Source organism: Bos grunniens, chromosome 7 (assembly GCF_055505025.1).
Source record: "Bos grunniens cultivar Pamir isolate PY7600 chromosome 7, Bosgru_T2T1.0, whole genome shotgun sequence".
Taxonomy (NCBI): Eukaryota; Metazoa; Chordata; class Mammalia; order Artiodactyla; family Bovidae; genus Bos; species Bos grunniens.
Window position 1 is genome coordinate 106,996,345 of NC_141171.1, and position 13,261 is coordinate 107,009,605.

The 13,261-nt window shown below is 45.3% G+C and overlaps 1 protein-coding gene across 2 annotated transcripts in view; it reads right to left on the reverse strand.

The window, feature by feature from the left end:
* FBXL17 (F-box and leucine rich repeat protein 17) overlaps positions 1-13,261 on the reverse strand; it is a 527,117-nt gene that overhangs the window by 14,142 nt on the left and 499,714 nt on the right. For both annotated transcript variants that reach the window (XM_086413345.1, XM_086413344.1), the window contains one exon: positions 11,319-11,461. In XM_086413345.1, the coding sequence (XP_086269471.1) occupies positions 11,319-11,461 (143 nt within the window). The remainder of the gene's footprint in view (positions 1-11,318; positions 11,462-13,261) is intronic.

A 13,261-nucleotide genomic window follows, 5' to 3' on the forward strand; every position in this document is an offset into this window, starting at 1 on the left:
CAGAGCACAGGGGGGGGACAACCGCAAGGCACCTGTCTGCCGTCCACTGCGTGTTCGTTTAGCATCTGCTACGCACCAGCCACTGTGGCAGAGCCTGGCTTACAGCACAGGCTAGGACCACACGGTCCTTCCATCCTTAGGAGGAGGGCATCCTGGGGATGAGGGTGGAAGAACCCACCACCACCAGAAGCAAGGGCTAACACGCATGACTTTCTTCATGGAAGGAACCTACAGGCACCGACTCCCTTAATCCTCCCAACGGCCCTCAGATGGGTGCTGCTCTCATGCCCACTTTACGGATAGGGGAATGCAGGCGCAGAGAGGCAGCCTGGGAGGAGGCAGCAGGAGCCTGGCGCCACGTGGGTGCAGCTGCTCGGGGATGGAGCGAGCTGTGGACAGGCAGGCAGAGAGCGGAGTCAGTGAGATGGAAGTCACTGTCGCGCCTGTGGTGTGGAAAGACCTGTCGGGGGTGGTGAAAAGTGTCCACAGTCGGTCCTTTCCGGGAACTGAACCATCGAGTGCCGGAAAGACAAAACTGCAAGGAGCGTCGCCGAAAGCCACGAGAGACCAAAGCGAGGTTCTTCGCGCAGAAGAAACAGAATTTCTGGCACCCGGATGCCACTCTGCCTGCCCATTTACTTGTCTGTCTTCCCCAGCGGGCTGCAGGCTCCATGGGCCAGGAACTCTGACCTCGTTCATTGTTTTTTTCTGACCTGTCCCCTGTTACAGTTACTGGAACATAGTAAGGAGCCCAACAGATGCTTTTTGAATGCACTGATAAAATAATATAATAAACATTGGAAGCTGGGGGAGGAAACTGAGGCTTTCTCCTGAAAAACTACTTGCCCAGACATGGTAGGCCCCGGTAGCCTGGCGCCGAGTGGCTGGGTTTCGGGAGGCAGGTTGGGGGCCCCCTTCCAGGGACCCGCAGACCCCCCAGTCTCTGGAGTGTCGGCAGGCGGCCCTCATTTCTACTTTTCGAAGTGAGAGGCTTAGGAGTGCTGGGGTCAGAGTTCCTGTAGGAACTCCCTGTTAATCTTTTTTATTTCTACATCAGAAAAAACCAGTATGATCCTCCAACCTTAACTCTTTCTTGTAATTACTTAAGCCAAATCAGAGTTCCAAGGAGATTATTTACTGCAAAGCAATGATGCTTCAGGCAAACTCCAACATAACGTTCTATTTACCCCGCAGCCTTTGGGGAACAGCAGGCCTCCTCTTTCCTCCTTTAAGGAAACATTTCACCATGCATCAGTCCCACAAAAGGAGTAAGTAAGACACCGCAGCTACTTGCCCACCCCCCAAAAGATTCCAGGGACACGCGGTCTTCCCTGAAGAAACACACCAGCCTGGAACTGACGGGCGGTCTGACTTGCCGAGCCCTTACTCTCTCTGTTCACAAGAAAGGACTTAGCCCTGAAGGTCTCGAGGTTTCGTCCTCCATATGTTTGACCGTCATTTAATGGATCCTAACTAGCAGCAGCAGCAGCTATTCACAAAACAAATTAAAAAAAAAAAAAGTTGTTGTCTGAATCTCAGGGGCCTAGGTTTTCTTTGTAAGATCTGAGCATGTGAATTTATATTCATGGCTAGAATATATGAACTGGGCAGTTCACATCATGGTTAAATATCCGATTCCAGGGCAGCCATGTACATACGCGAGTCAATAGTAACAGTCATGGTAGCTGACATTACACACTTACAGACTGCATGACCTTAGGCTAAGTCCTTCATTGAAGTATCTCATATAATCTCATAACCATCCCGTGGGGCAAACACGATCCCATTTTTCAGATGGTAAAACAGGCTTTTAGAGCTTAAGCTGTCGGAAGCCCCACAGACAGTCAAGCGAAGGGTGAAGAATTTGGAAACCTAGCGGGCTGCCTCCAGCGCTCACCAGTGTGACCTCTGTGAGGTCCTGCAGCAGGCTCTCCTGCTTTATTAAACACCAGAAAGGCCTTCAGTGACTGCTCGGGAGAACTTCAGGCGAGGAGGGCTGGGAGAGGCGGAGATGGGGCCTTGGCTAAAATGAGTGGAGAGATAACCTCTGAATTTCAGCTGATGTTTTTTCCCCGTTTCAATTACCAGGGATAATCAGGAGAGGGCTGTAAAAATGTGTTTTAAAGTGCTCCTGTGTGGAAATCACTGGGAGAAACTGTTTTATCAGCAAAAGGAACAAGATGCTGATACTTCAAGCGAAGGACTCGAGTTCGGATTTTAGAGCCCCAACCACACACAACTCTCCGATTTTCACATCCGCTCTTGGAGCACATGGCCCGGCGGGCAGCTTGGGGAACAGATACGTCTCCCATGACCACCCCATCTGATACCGTCAGACCGCTCCCGCCTTGTCAGGGGAGCACTTTGTTTTGTTTTCTTTGATAAGGCATCCATTTGCGATCTTAAAATCCTGGCTCCCGGCAACCTGGAGACAGCTGTGGACACGCGTGGGCAAGGGCAGCGCCCGCAGGTACACGCTGTTTCACGGCTGGACTGCTACCCAAACAGTCCTGGACACAGGGCCCCGCAAATCATTTTTCCCCTAAACTGATTTTTCCAGTTAGTTCTGTGTATTAGTTACAGAGTCCTATATTATTTTCCCCGTAGGGCTTTCCTGCTCATGGCTCCTAAATAAGCTGATGAAAACTCCATTTTCTCTGCAGAAATCTTTAGGCTGTTGAGGCTTTCTCTTACCATAATTACTTCCTGAAAAAAAAACAACGTAGTGGTCAATTCCTCCTGAATATTTTTACATTACATTGGCCATGCAAAACTTGGCTCTTGATATTTTAAGGTTGCAAAGCAGATTCCTGGCTTTAAGAAGCTGACTGGTCTCCCTTACTTTCTTCCTGCATTGACTGCTCATTGATTTGATTAAATCTCTCCACAATTTCAATGAGAGAAACCCTGTGTGAAAACAAGGATTTCTTATGACCTGAAGAAATCATCCCTTATTAAAAGAGATCATCTGTTTCGCTCCTCAACTAAGCACTTCAGGAATGAGGGCAGGTGAGGAGAAAGGTCTTGGCAGTGGCAGTTTGATGAGAAATGAATTAATTTGATTATTTCCATGGTGTGTGGATCAATAATAGTCAGCCTCTGGCCTCAAGGCAGCTGGATAATCAATAGGATCACAGAGGCAACTCTCCTCCCCCAGCAGCCTCTCTGATCTTTTTTTGGGCGGACTCTTCACGCCTGTGTAATTCTAATTTATGTCAACTAGAAATCAAAGAAATTCCAAGAGGCTTTGGTCAGAGGACATCGGGGTGGACCTTTCAGAATCTATTTATGTCTGCTCCTTAAGTCGGGTGGCCCCCGCGGCCCTCCTGGCGCCCCTATGGGCCGAGGCGAGGCGGCTTCCCTGCAGAAGGGCTGCTACCTGCTCTGGGCAGAAGCGCACAGTGGGGTGAACGGGGGCTCCCCACCCCCATCGAGGACTCCGCAGACACGTGAGCGCCAACAAGCATTTCCAGCCAAGCGCTTTGCCAAGAGTGGCTCCCTCAATAATGTTCTTTAATGCTACCCCAGACGCTGGCATTTTCAAATCAAATGAACAGTGTATAAAATTAGTTCTGCATGAAGTTACAGAAAAAGAAAAAAAATATAGAAAGTGAAAGGGAGCTTTTAAAAGCTCCAGAATTTCTTCATCCAACTGCTTTTCACAAGGGTTTGGCATTTGAGAATTGCTACATTTATGATGTTATTCGCTGCTCATAATTCAGGCCCTCTGTCTCCAAACTTCTGTATTAACACACGTTGCAGAGGTTTCCACCGCGACATTTTATCACGGAGGTTTCCCAAACCAGCCGGCCTGCCTCTGGCCAGGTCTGGTTTCTCAGCCAACGCCACGCCACTGGGCTCCCTTGCTTTTCATCAACCTTGTTACCCCAAACATTTTTCATTAACCTTGAACACTGCATTTCCATTGGCCCTACAGCTTTCCCAGGAACTTTTTTTTTTTTTCGGTCCTTCTTAGTTTTGTTCTCCATCCAAACTGCCATGTAAGAAGTGAGGAAAATACCACATTATTAGAAGACACAGATCTGAATAGAATCTAGAATTCACTGAAGTTGTGAAAACGACTTCTATGACCAAAGCCACTGACTGTCTATAATTGCGGAAAGCAGAAAAAAACATATTGCTCTTATTAGAGAGTCCCGTTGGTTATACAAGTAGTTTTAACTAAATCACCAAATAAATGCGTGTTAAGTTGATAGGTGATTTCGGGTCAACTCTAATTCCCAAGGTCAAGTAAGCCTTTGAACAGTCTTTAAGAATATAAGTTCACCCCAATTCATCAAAGCCGTCTCACACAGCGTTTTCTTCTCTGCGCTCTTACAATGCACTGAAGTTTAAGGGATTAAGTGGCGTCGGCTTCAAACCCAAAGTAATGCCTCTAACGTGCTTATCCATCCAGCAATCAGAAAAGCTACTCACACAGGGGCTTCTTAATGTGCTTCCTAATTTTACAAGCACAAGGGGAAAGCTGCATTTGTCTAACGACCGGAGGACTGCTTCCTAGGAGTCACCCATTGCTGCCAGACAAATTTACTGCTGTTGAGTTTAGACTGCTTTCATCTGCAAAGGATACATTTTCTCATCTGTTCTTTATCTAATGAAAGCGTAAGGAAGAGAAACACTTTTTCCCCCCTACAACAGGTAACAGTGCATTTTGTTATTTAATTCTTCAAAAGCTCAAGTGAGGGGGCAAAAAAAGCAGACATTTTTAAAGTATAGCTTCCGAATCAAATATAAGTGGCCCCGAGTGAAAGAAAATAGAATCGGGTTTCAGCATTTCAGAAAAGCCCAGGATTGCAGAGCACCAGCCCTGGGACGCACAGACGTGATGAAGCCCATCCGTCTCCAGATCAGGAAGCCCACCGACCGCAGGCCTGCCAGCGGGGCTGGCTGTGGAGGCCAGGGGCGTCTCTCTGCCCCCGCCTTTGGTTCCAGTTGGTATGCAGAGAGGGGACAGAGAACTGAAGAAGCTTCCAGGGGCTAGCAGCTTAGATTAAGGTACATGGAGACGAGTGAGAGGCCCACATGAACTTCCTTCCTCCTGTCTTTGCTGGCACAGAGGCCCATGCAGAGATGGACAGTGGTTCGTTGCATCCTCAACAGAACTTCACTGTTTCCGGTTTCGGTTCTAATATCCTTTCCTTCACCATTTTTCTTCTTTCCTTCTTTTTGCTTTCCTGCCTGTTTGAATTGTTTCATCTTTAACTCACCTTTGTCCCCCACTGCAAATCTATCTTTAGCCTTATGCCTGGATCAGTAAGTTGATTCCAAATACACTATCCCTCAGAGGCATCAGTTTCCCTTCATAGAGTGTGTTTAATATGCAATTATTGATCTATTTATGTAGAAATAATAATCTTAAAATTAAGTGAGGGAAAAGTGAAATGGCAACATCTTTGAGTTCATGTCTTTCCTCTTTCTAAAGATATCCTTTCAACAACGGGATAGCAGGCAATGCAATTTTTTCTCATTTGCAAATTCAAAAATCACGACCCAGGTTAGTATAATATTGTTAAGAATAATTAACATTAAGCATTTTATATATGACAAGCATTACTCTGAGGGCTTGATATATGTCCACTTATGTAATTACAGCATTTCCACAAGACGGTACAGTTATTATCCTTGTTTTACAAAGGAGGAGACGGAAGCACTCAGAGGTTAACCTGTCCGAGCCGACACAGCTAAGTGCGGAGCCCAGACCTGCACCTCATCTCTGGCTCCAGAGTCCACGTCCTCAACTGCTACCTTTGGTTCTTTGCTACTCACATACTCCTTTGAGTCCTGATAGAAATTTAGAATCTGGAGATGGACAGTATAATAGAAATGCGGAAGACAGAACACTCACACTGGATTTCCATCCAACTAAACCAACCAGCAGGCTCAGCTCAGTCGGTAAAGAGTCTGCCTTCAGTGCAGGCGAGCTGCGTTCCATCCCTGGGTCAGGAAGATCCCCCGGAGAAGGAAATGACAACCCACTCCAGTACTCTTACCTAGGAAATCCCAGGGACAGAGAAGCCTGGTGGGCTACAGTCCATGGGGTTGCAAAGAATTGGGCACGACTGAGCGACTAACACTTACTGACTTAAATCAAGCAGCAGGCTTTTAAGTGCGAGGCTCTACGTGTGCTTTGTGTGTGGTGTGGAAACTTCTTGCGTCCTCACAGAACCTCCTGTGTTTTGCCTTAAGCCTGAGGACACCAGCCGGCTGGGCTGGGCTGGCTACAGTGGGCTGGACTGTGACAGCCCTAATTTGGACGAATTTGGATTTATGCAGAAAAGGATCCTTCCACTTACTGAAAATTGGCAAAATGCTGGTCAGCAAATATGTCTGAAAGGATCTTCTGAACTAACTGGAGTATAAATTCAGCTCCGAAGAGGGTGCTGATCTCAACAGGTCTAAAGAGCCCGGGCTAGAAACACGGTGACTTTCGCCAAAGGTTGTGGGCACGTGGATCCAGTTTTAAATGCTTACCTTTCCCTCTCCTTGCTTAGGGAATTCATGTGCAGCAATTCCTTCAGGCAGAAGCCAAAGAGTTCTGCTGTCACTGTTCAGGGTTTCTAGAATACTCTGCCTGCTATGGATTCTTTCACTTGTTTTAAAAGGAGTCATTTTGAAGTGACAGGGTTAGTAGCAGTGTTAAGTTAGTTAGTAGTGAAATTTAAGAGAGACTTGCCACCCTGGGGTCTCCACTGTTGCTCAGTAATAAACTCAGTCAGCTTTCTAGGCTGGGCTGAGTATATAAAATCTCTCTAATCATAACTAACTGGAGAGGTCTGGTGTAAGTTTGGATTGTAAAACATCTGGAAAAAAGAACTAGGTCAATTAACAAAACTGACAAAGCGCACAGAGAATTTGGGCCATTCTTATTTGTCCCCAGATTTGCTACATTTAGAAAATACACGTCCTTTGAGAGGCATCTATATTTAGCTTCAGGCTCTTTTGCTTCATTGTCCCTAATCACCAATCACAAAAAGTAGCACACGTGTATAAATTGTTACAAGCTGCCAACATTTTCAGAGCCAGTAGCTGAGGTGGGTCTTTTTCAAGGAAGCACCCCTTCCCTGGAGACAGCCCCTGGCACTGGACACAGACTTGAAGATCTGGGGCACCACCCTGGATGAGGGGTCTAGGGCCAGTGCCTGGTCCTTCTGAGCTCCGTTTTCTCCCCTTCACAGTACAAACGACCGTCTCCTAGATCTGTTACCAGGGAAAACGTAAAAGAGGCAAAGGGGAGAGCGCCTCTCCAACGCCTGGTTATCAGGTCAGCTTTTGATCATCTTTATTAGATGCAGCCCAACTTCTCAAACTCAGGCTCACGCCTCTGGCCAGCTCCACTGACTTTCGGTGGGGCCTCTGGGACTGCTTCTCAACACGTGTGAAAAGCAGCATCTGAAGTGTGGAGATTCCCACCTAACACTGCCTCACTGGCCCCTTCTTGCCCCCCGAGGGCCAGAACACAAAGACGTTGAGCAGTGGAATCGCACACTTCAGACTGCGACAGAATCATCTGGTAGTGGGCTTTCCAACTTACTGCTGCAGGAAACTCGGAACCCTGAGTGGAATTTCACTGTTAAGCCATACACACTGCAGGGTGCCGTGCAAACACGTTTAATCGTGGTCCACGGACTTATGGACAGGAAGCCAAAATCTAAGTTGAGTGTGATTGCTGTTTCCTTTCTGCATAAGCACAAACATTCATTTTTAAACACAGATATTCAAAAATCATCTCAGATTACTTTAGAAAACCAGGCAGCTTACCATGCATACCTGTAATAACATCAGATCAGATCAGATCAGATCAGTCACTCAGTCGTGTCCGACTCTTTGCGACCCCATGAATCGCAGCACGCCAGGCCTCCCTGTCCATCACCAACTCCCGGAGTTCACTCAGACTCACGTCCATCGAGTCAGTGATGCCATCCAGCCATCTCATCCTCTGTTGTCCCCTTCTCCTCCTGCCCCCAATTCCTCCCAGCATCGGAGTCTTTTCCAATGAGTCAACTCTTCGCATGAGGTGGCCAAAGTACTGGAACTTCAGCTTTAGCATCATTCCTTCCAAAGAAATCCCAGGGCTGATCTCCTTCAGAATGGACTGGTTGGATCTCCTTGCAGTCCAAGGGACTCTCAAGAGTCTTCTCCAACACCACAGTTCAAAAGCATCAATTCTTCGGTGCTCAGCCTTCTTCACAGTCCAACTCTCACATCCATACATGACCACAGGAAAAACCATAGCCTTGACTAGACGAACCTTTGTTGGCAAAGTAATGTCTCTGCTTTTGAATATGCTATCTAGGTTGGTCATAACTTTCCTTCCAAGGAGTAAGCGTCTTTTAATTTCATGGCTGCAGTCACCATCTGTAGTGATTTTGGAGCCCAGAAAAATAAAGTCTGACACTGTTTCCCCATCTATTTCCCATGAAGTGATGGGACTGGATGCCATGATCTTTGTTTTCTGAATGTTGAGCTTTAAGCCAACTTTTTCACTCTCCACTTTCACTTTTATCAAGAGGCTTTTGAGTTCCTCTTCACTTTCTGCCATAAGGGTGGTGTCATATGCATATCTGAGGTTATGGATATTTCTCCCGGCAATCTTGATTCCAACTTGTGTTTCTTCCAGTCCAGCGTTTCTCATGATGTACTCTGCACATAAGTTAAATAAACAGGGTGACAATATACAGCCTTGACGTACTCCTTTTTTCTATTTGGAACCAGTCTGTTGTTCCATGTCCAGTTCTAACTGTTGCTTCCTGACCTGCATACAGGTTTCTCAAGAGGCAGATCAGGTGGTCTGGTATTCCCATCTCTTTCAGAATTTTCCACAGTTGATTGTGATCCACACAGTAGTCAAAGGCTTTGGCATAGTCAATAAAGCAGAAATAGATGCTTTTCTGGAACTCTCTTGCTTTTTCCATGATCCAGAGGATGTTGGCAATTTGATCTCTAGTTCCTCTGCCTTTTCTAAAACCAGCTTGAACATCAGGAAGTTCACGGTTCACATATTGCTGAAGCCTGGCTTGGAGAATTTTGAGTATTACTTTACTAGCGTGTGAGATGAGTGCAATTGTGCGGTAGTTTGAGCATTCTTTGGCATTGCCTTTCTTTGGGACTGGAATGAAAACTGACCTTTTCCAGTCCTGTGGCCACTGCTGAGTTTTCCAAATTTGCTGGCATATTGAGTGCAGCACTTTCACAGCATCATCTTTCAGAATTTGGAATAGCTCAACTGGAATTCCATCACCTCCACTAGCTTTGTTCATAGTGATGCTTTCTAAGGCCCACTTGACTTCACATTCCAGGATGTTTGGCTCTAGGTCAGTGATCACACCATCCTGATTATCTGGGTCGTGAAGATCTTTTTTGTACAGTTCTTCTGTGTATTCTTGCCATCTCTTCTTAATATCTTCTGCTTCTGTTAGGTCCATACCATTTCTGTCCTTTATCGAGCCCATCTTTGCATGAAATGTTCCTTTGGTATCTCTGATTTTCTTGAAGAGATCTCTCATCTTTCCTATTCTGTTGTTTTCCTCTATTTCTTTGCATTGATTGCTGAAGAAGGCTTTCTTATCTCTTCTTGCTATTCTTTGGAACTCTGCATTCAGATGTTTATATCTTTCCTTTTCTCCTTTGCTTTTCACTTCTCTTCCTTTCACAGCTATTTGTGAGGCCTCCTCAGACAGCCATTTTGCTTTTTTGCATTTCTTTTCCATGGGGATGGTCTTGATCCCTGTCTCCTGTACAATGTCACAAACCTCATTCCATAGTTCATCAGGCACTCTATCTATCAGATCTAGGCCCTTAAATCTATTTCTCACTTCCACTGTATAATCATAAGGGATTTGATTTAGGTCATACCTGAATGGTCTAGTGGTTTTCCCTACTTTCTTCAATTTAAGTCTGAATTTGGCAATAAGGAGTTCATGGTCTGAGCCACAGTCAGCTCCTGGTCTTGTTTTTGCTGACTGTATAGAGCTTCTCCATCTTTGGCTGCAAAGAATATAATCAATCTGATTTCAGTGTTGACCATCTGGTGATGTCCATGTATAGAGTCTTCTCTTGTGTTGTTGGAAGAGGGTGTTTGTTATGACCAGTGCATTTTCTTGGCAAAACTCTATTAGTCTTTGCCCTGCTTCATTTCATATTCCTAGGCCAAATTTGCCTGTTACTCCAGGTGTTTCTTGACTTCCTACTTTTGCATTCCAGTCACCTATAATGAAAAGGACATCTTTTTGGGGTGTTAGTTCTAAAAGGTCTTGTAGGTCTTCATAGAACCGTTCAACTTCAGCTTCTTCAGTGTTACTGATTGGGGCATAGACTTGGATTACTGTGATACTGAATGGTTTGCCTTGGAAACGAACAGAGATCATTCTGTCGTTTTTGAGACTGCATCCAAGTACTGCATTTCGGACTCTTTTGTTGACCATGATGGCCACTGCATTTCTTCTGAGGGATTCCTGCCCGCAGTAGTAGATATAATGGTCATCTGAGTTAAATTCACCTATTCCAGTCCATTTCAGTTCGCTGATTCCTAGAATGTCGACATTCACTCTTGCCATCTCTTGTTTGACCACTTCCAATTTGCCTTGATTCATGGACCTGACATTCCAGGTTCCTATGCAATATTGCTCTTTACAGCATCGGACCTTGCTTCTATCACCAGTCACATCCACAGCTGGGTATTCTTTTTGCTTTGGCTCTGTCCCTTCATTCTTTCTGGAGTTATTTCTCCACTGATCTCCAGTAGCATATTGGGCACCTACTGACCTGGGGAGTTCCCCTTTCAGTATCCTATCATTTTGCCTTTTCATACTGTTCATGGGGTTCTCAAGGCAAGAATACTGAAGTGGTTTGCCATTCCCTTCTCCAGTGGACCACATTCTGTCAGATCTCTCCACCATGACCTGCCCATCTTGGGTTTCCCCACGGGCATGGCTTAGTTTCATTGAGTTAGACAAGGCTGTGGTCCTAGTGTGATTAGACTGACTAGTTTTCTGTGAGTATGGTTTCAGTGTGTTTGCCCTCTGATGCCCTCTTGCAACACCTACGGTCTTACGTGGGTTTCTCTTACCTTGGGCGTGGGGTATCTCTTCATGGCTGCTCCAGCAAAGCGCAGCCATTGCTCCTTACCTTGGACGAGGGGTATCTCCTCACCGCCGCCCTTCCTGACCTTCAACGTGGGATAGGTCAACGTAATAACATAAGTACGTGCATGTATACATATATACCCAGGGAGAGAAGAATCTAATATCAAGCTGTAAACGACACTAACATGTAGGAAAGGAGTTTGACAGGCAACTCACTTTATCACATCTCATCAGCCCCAAGTATCTTAAAGACTTGCTGCTCTGTGCAATCAGGGTGGCTCCTTGGTCTGTAATCTCCTTACACCATCCAACGTCCACGGTCTCTATTGTCATGCTGTATCGCCCAATGGCTATCAGAGCTGCAAAGGGAGACAGAGGAAGACAGGAAGCACAAATGTCAGCAGCATAAGGGATCTCTATCTTATTATGACTATTTCTCTCATTTCCTCACTACATTTGTTCCTGAAATGTTGTGTATAAACGAATGTTTCGTAAACGAAATCCAATTTAAAATGCTTTAGGAAAGCGTGCCCTATGACAGAGCCTTTCACAAAGTGAATAATCATTCCATAATTTCCCCTTTATTGGAACACAACCTTTTATCAGTTTAATTCATTACAAGGTTACCTGTACTTCCAAACATTCATATCTGTAGAGGGCATACACTCAAATGAATTACGCATATAACATTACAGTAAACCCCCAAGGAGTAATTAAATTTTACCCAAGAGAAATTTAATAATTTTTAAAAAGAAAAACCTTCAGAAACACCATTTTGAGGTGTGTGATTCTGCATATGAATTTCTTTACCAATTGGCACATTTTTTTCCCCATCTGTTCATGATCTGTAAAATGTAAGAGAATATAATATTTTTCACATTAGTCCTTCTTGAGACAGCTGGGAATTAAGAGGACATTACACATACAGTTGAATTTAGCTGGTGCTAGCATTTGTTACGGAGAAGGCAATGATACCCCACTCCAGTCCTCTTGCCTGGAAAATCCCATGGATGGAAGAGCCTGGTGGGCTGCAGTCCATGAGGTTGCTGAGAGTCGGACATGACTGAGTGACTTCACTTTGACTTTTCACTTGCATGCATTGGAGAAGGAAATGGCAACCCACTCCAGCGTTCTTGCCTGGAGAATCCCAGGGACGGGGAAGCCTGGCGGGCTGCCGTCTCTGGGGTCGCACAGAGTCGGACACGACTGAAGCGACTTAGCAGCAGCAGCAGCAGCATTTTTATGGTGAATGTCCTCACCATATGGGAAGTGTTCCTCCTACTGACATAGGGAAGGAGCCTGTCACACAAACACCATCCCTGCCCTAGTTTACTCGACTCTTCAGCCTGTACCTCTACTGACGCACAGAGTTTACCCCACAGTCTGTGATGCACACCACACATCACTGCAGGGCTCCATAACCTGTCACCCTGTCAGAGCGTCCAGCCGGAGAGTGTGGCTCTTGCCTACAGACTTCTAGTGAAACATACACACCTCTACCCTCGCAGCACAGCAAAACAGATTTCAATACCTCCAGCCAGAAAACGTTTACGGTGCCTTGGTTTGTAAAGGAAAACTCTGAAAACAATGCCACAAATATTAAAAAGGAATAATAATTGTTTGCTAATTATTTCTCATTCTAAGATAGGATGAGTTGATTCCTGTGACATTAAAAGCAGCCGATATTTTCCCATTGATTAGAATGATAAGAGCAGAGTGAAGTACTCGTGTAAATAAATGTTAACTCTTAAAGCTTGCAGGGAAAAAAACACATAGCAAAAATCTCTTTGCTAATTATCTCAGTAATTTTTTAAACTAGAAAACTCATGCCTATGTATTCAAGTATCAAAGCATTCCTAATGAGTCAGATATTTGCAGTTTATAAAAACAATAATCATGATCCCAGTGTTTCCAGTGAAAATGCTATTAATATAAGGAAGAAAAAAAAATTCCCAGAAGTTCCTCAGCATATCAATTCGCTGATGTTCTCAACTGTGTACATGCTACTCTGGCATTTAGTTTTCCGAGGAGGCGGGACAGGGCAGGAGCCATCTGCCCAAGGTGTGCTGTGCGGTCAGAGTGATTTTTTTGTGTGGTATAAGCAGCACCTCAGGCTAATCCTATCGGTGTTCCTGACCTAAGAAAGCTGGTGCTATCTC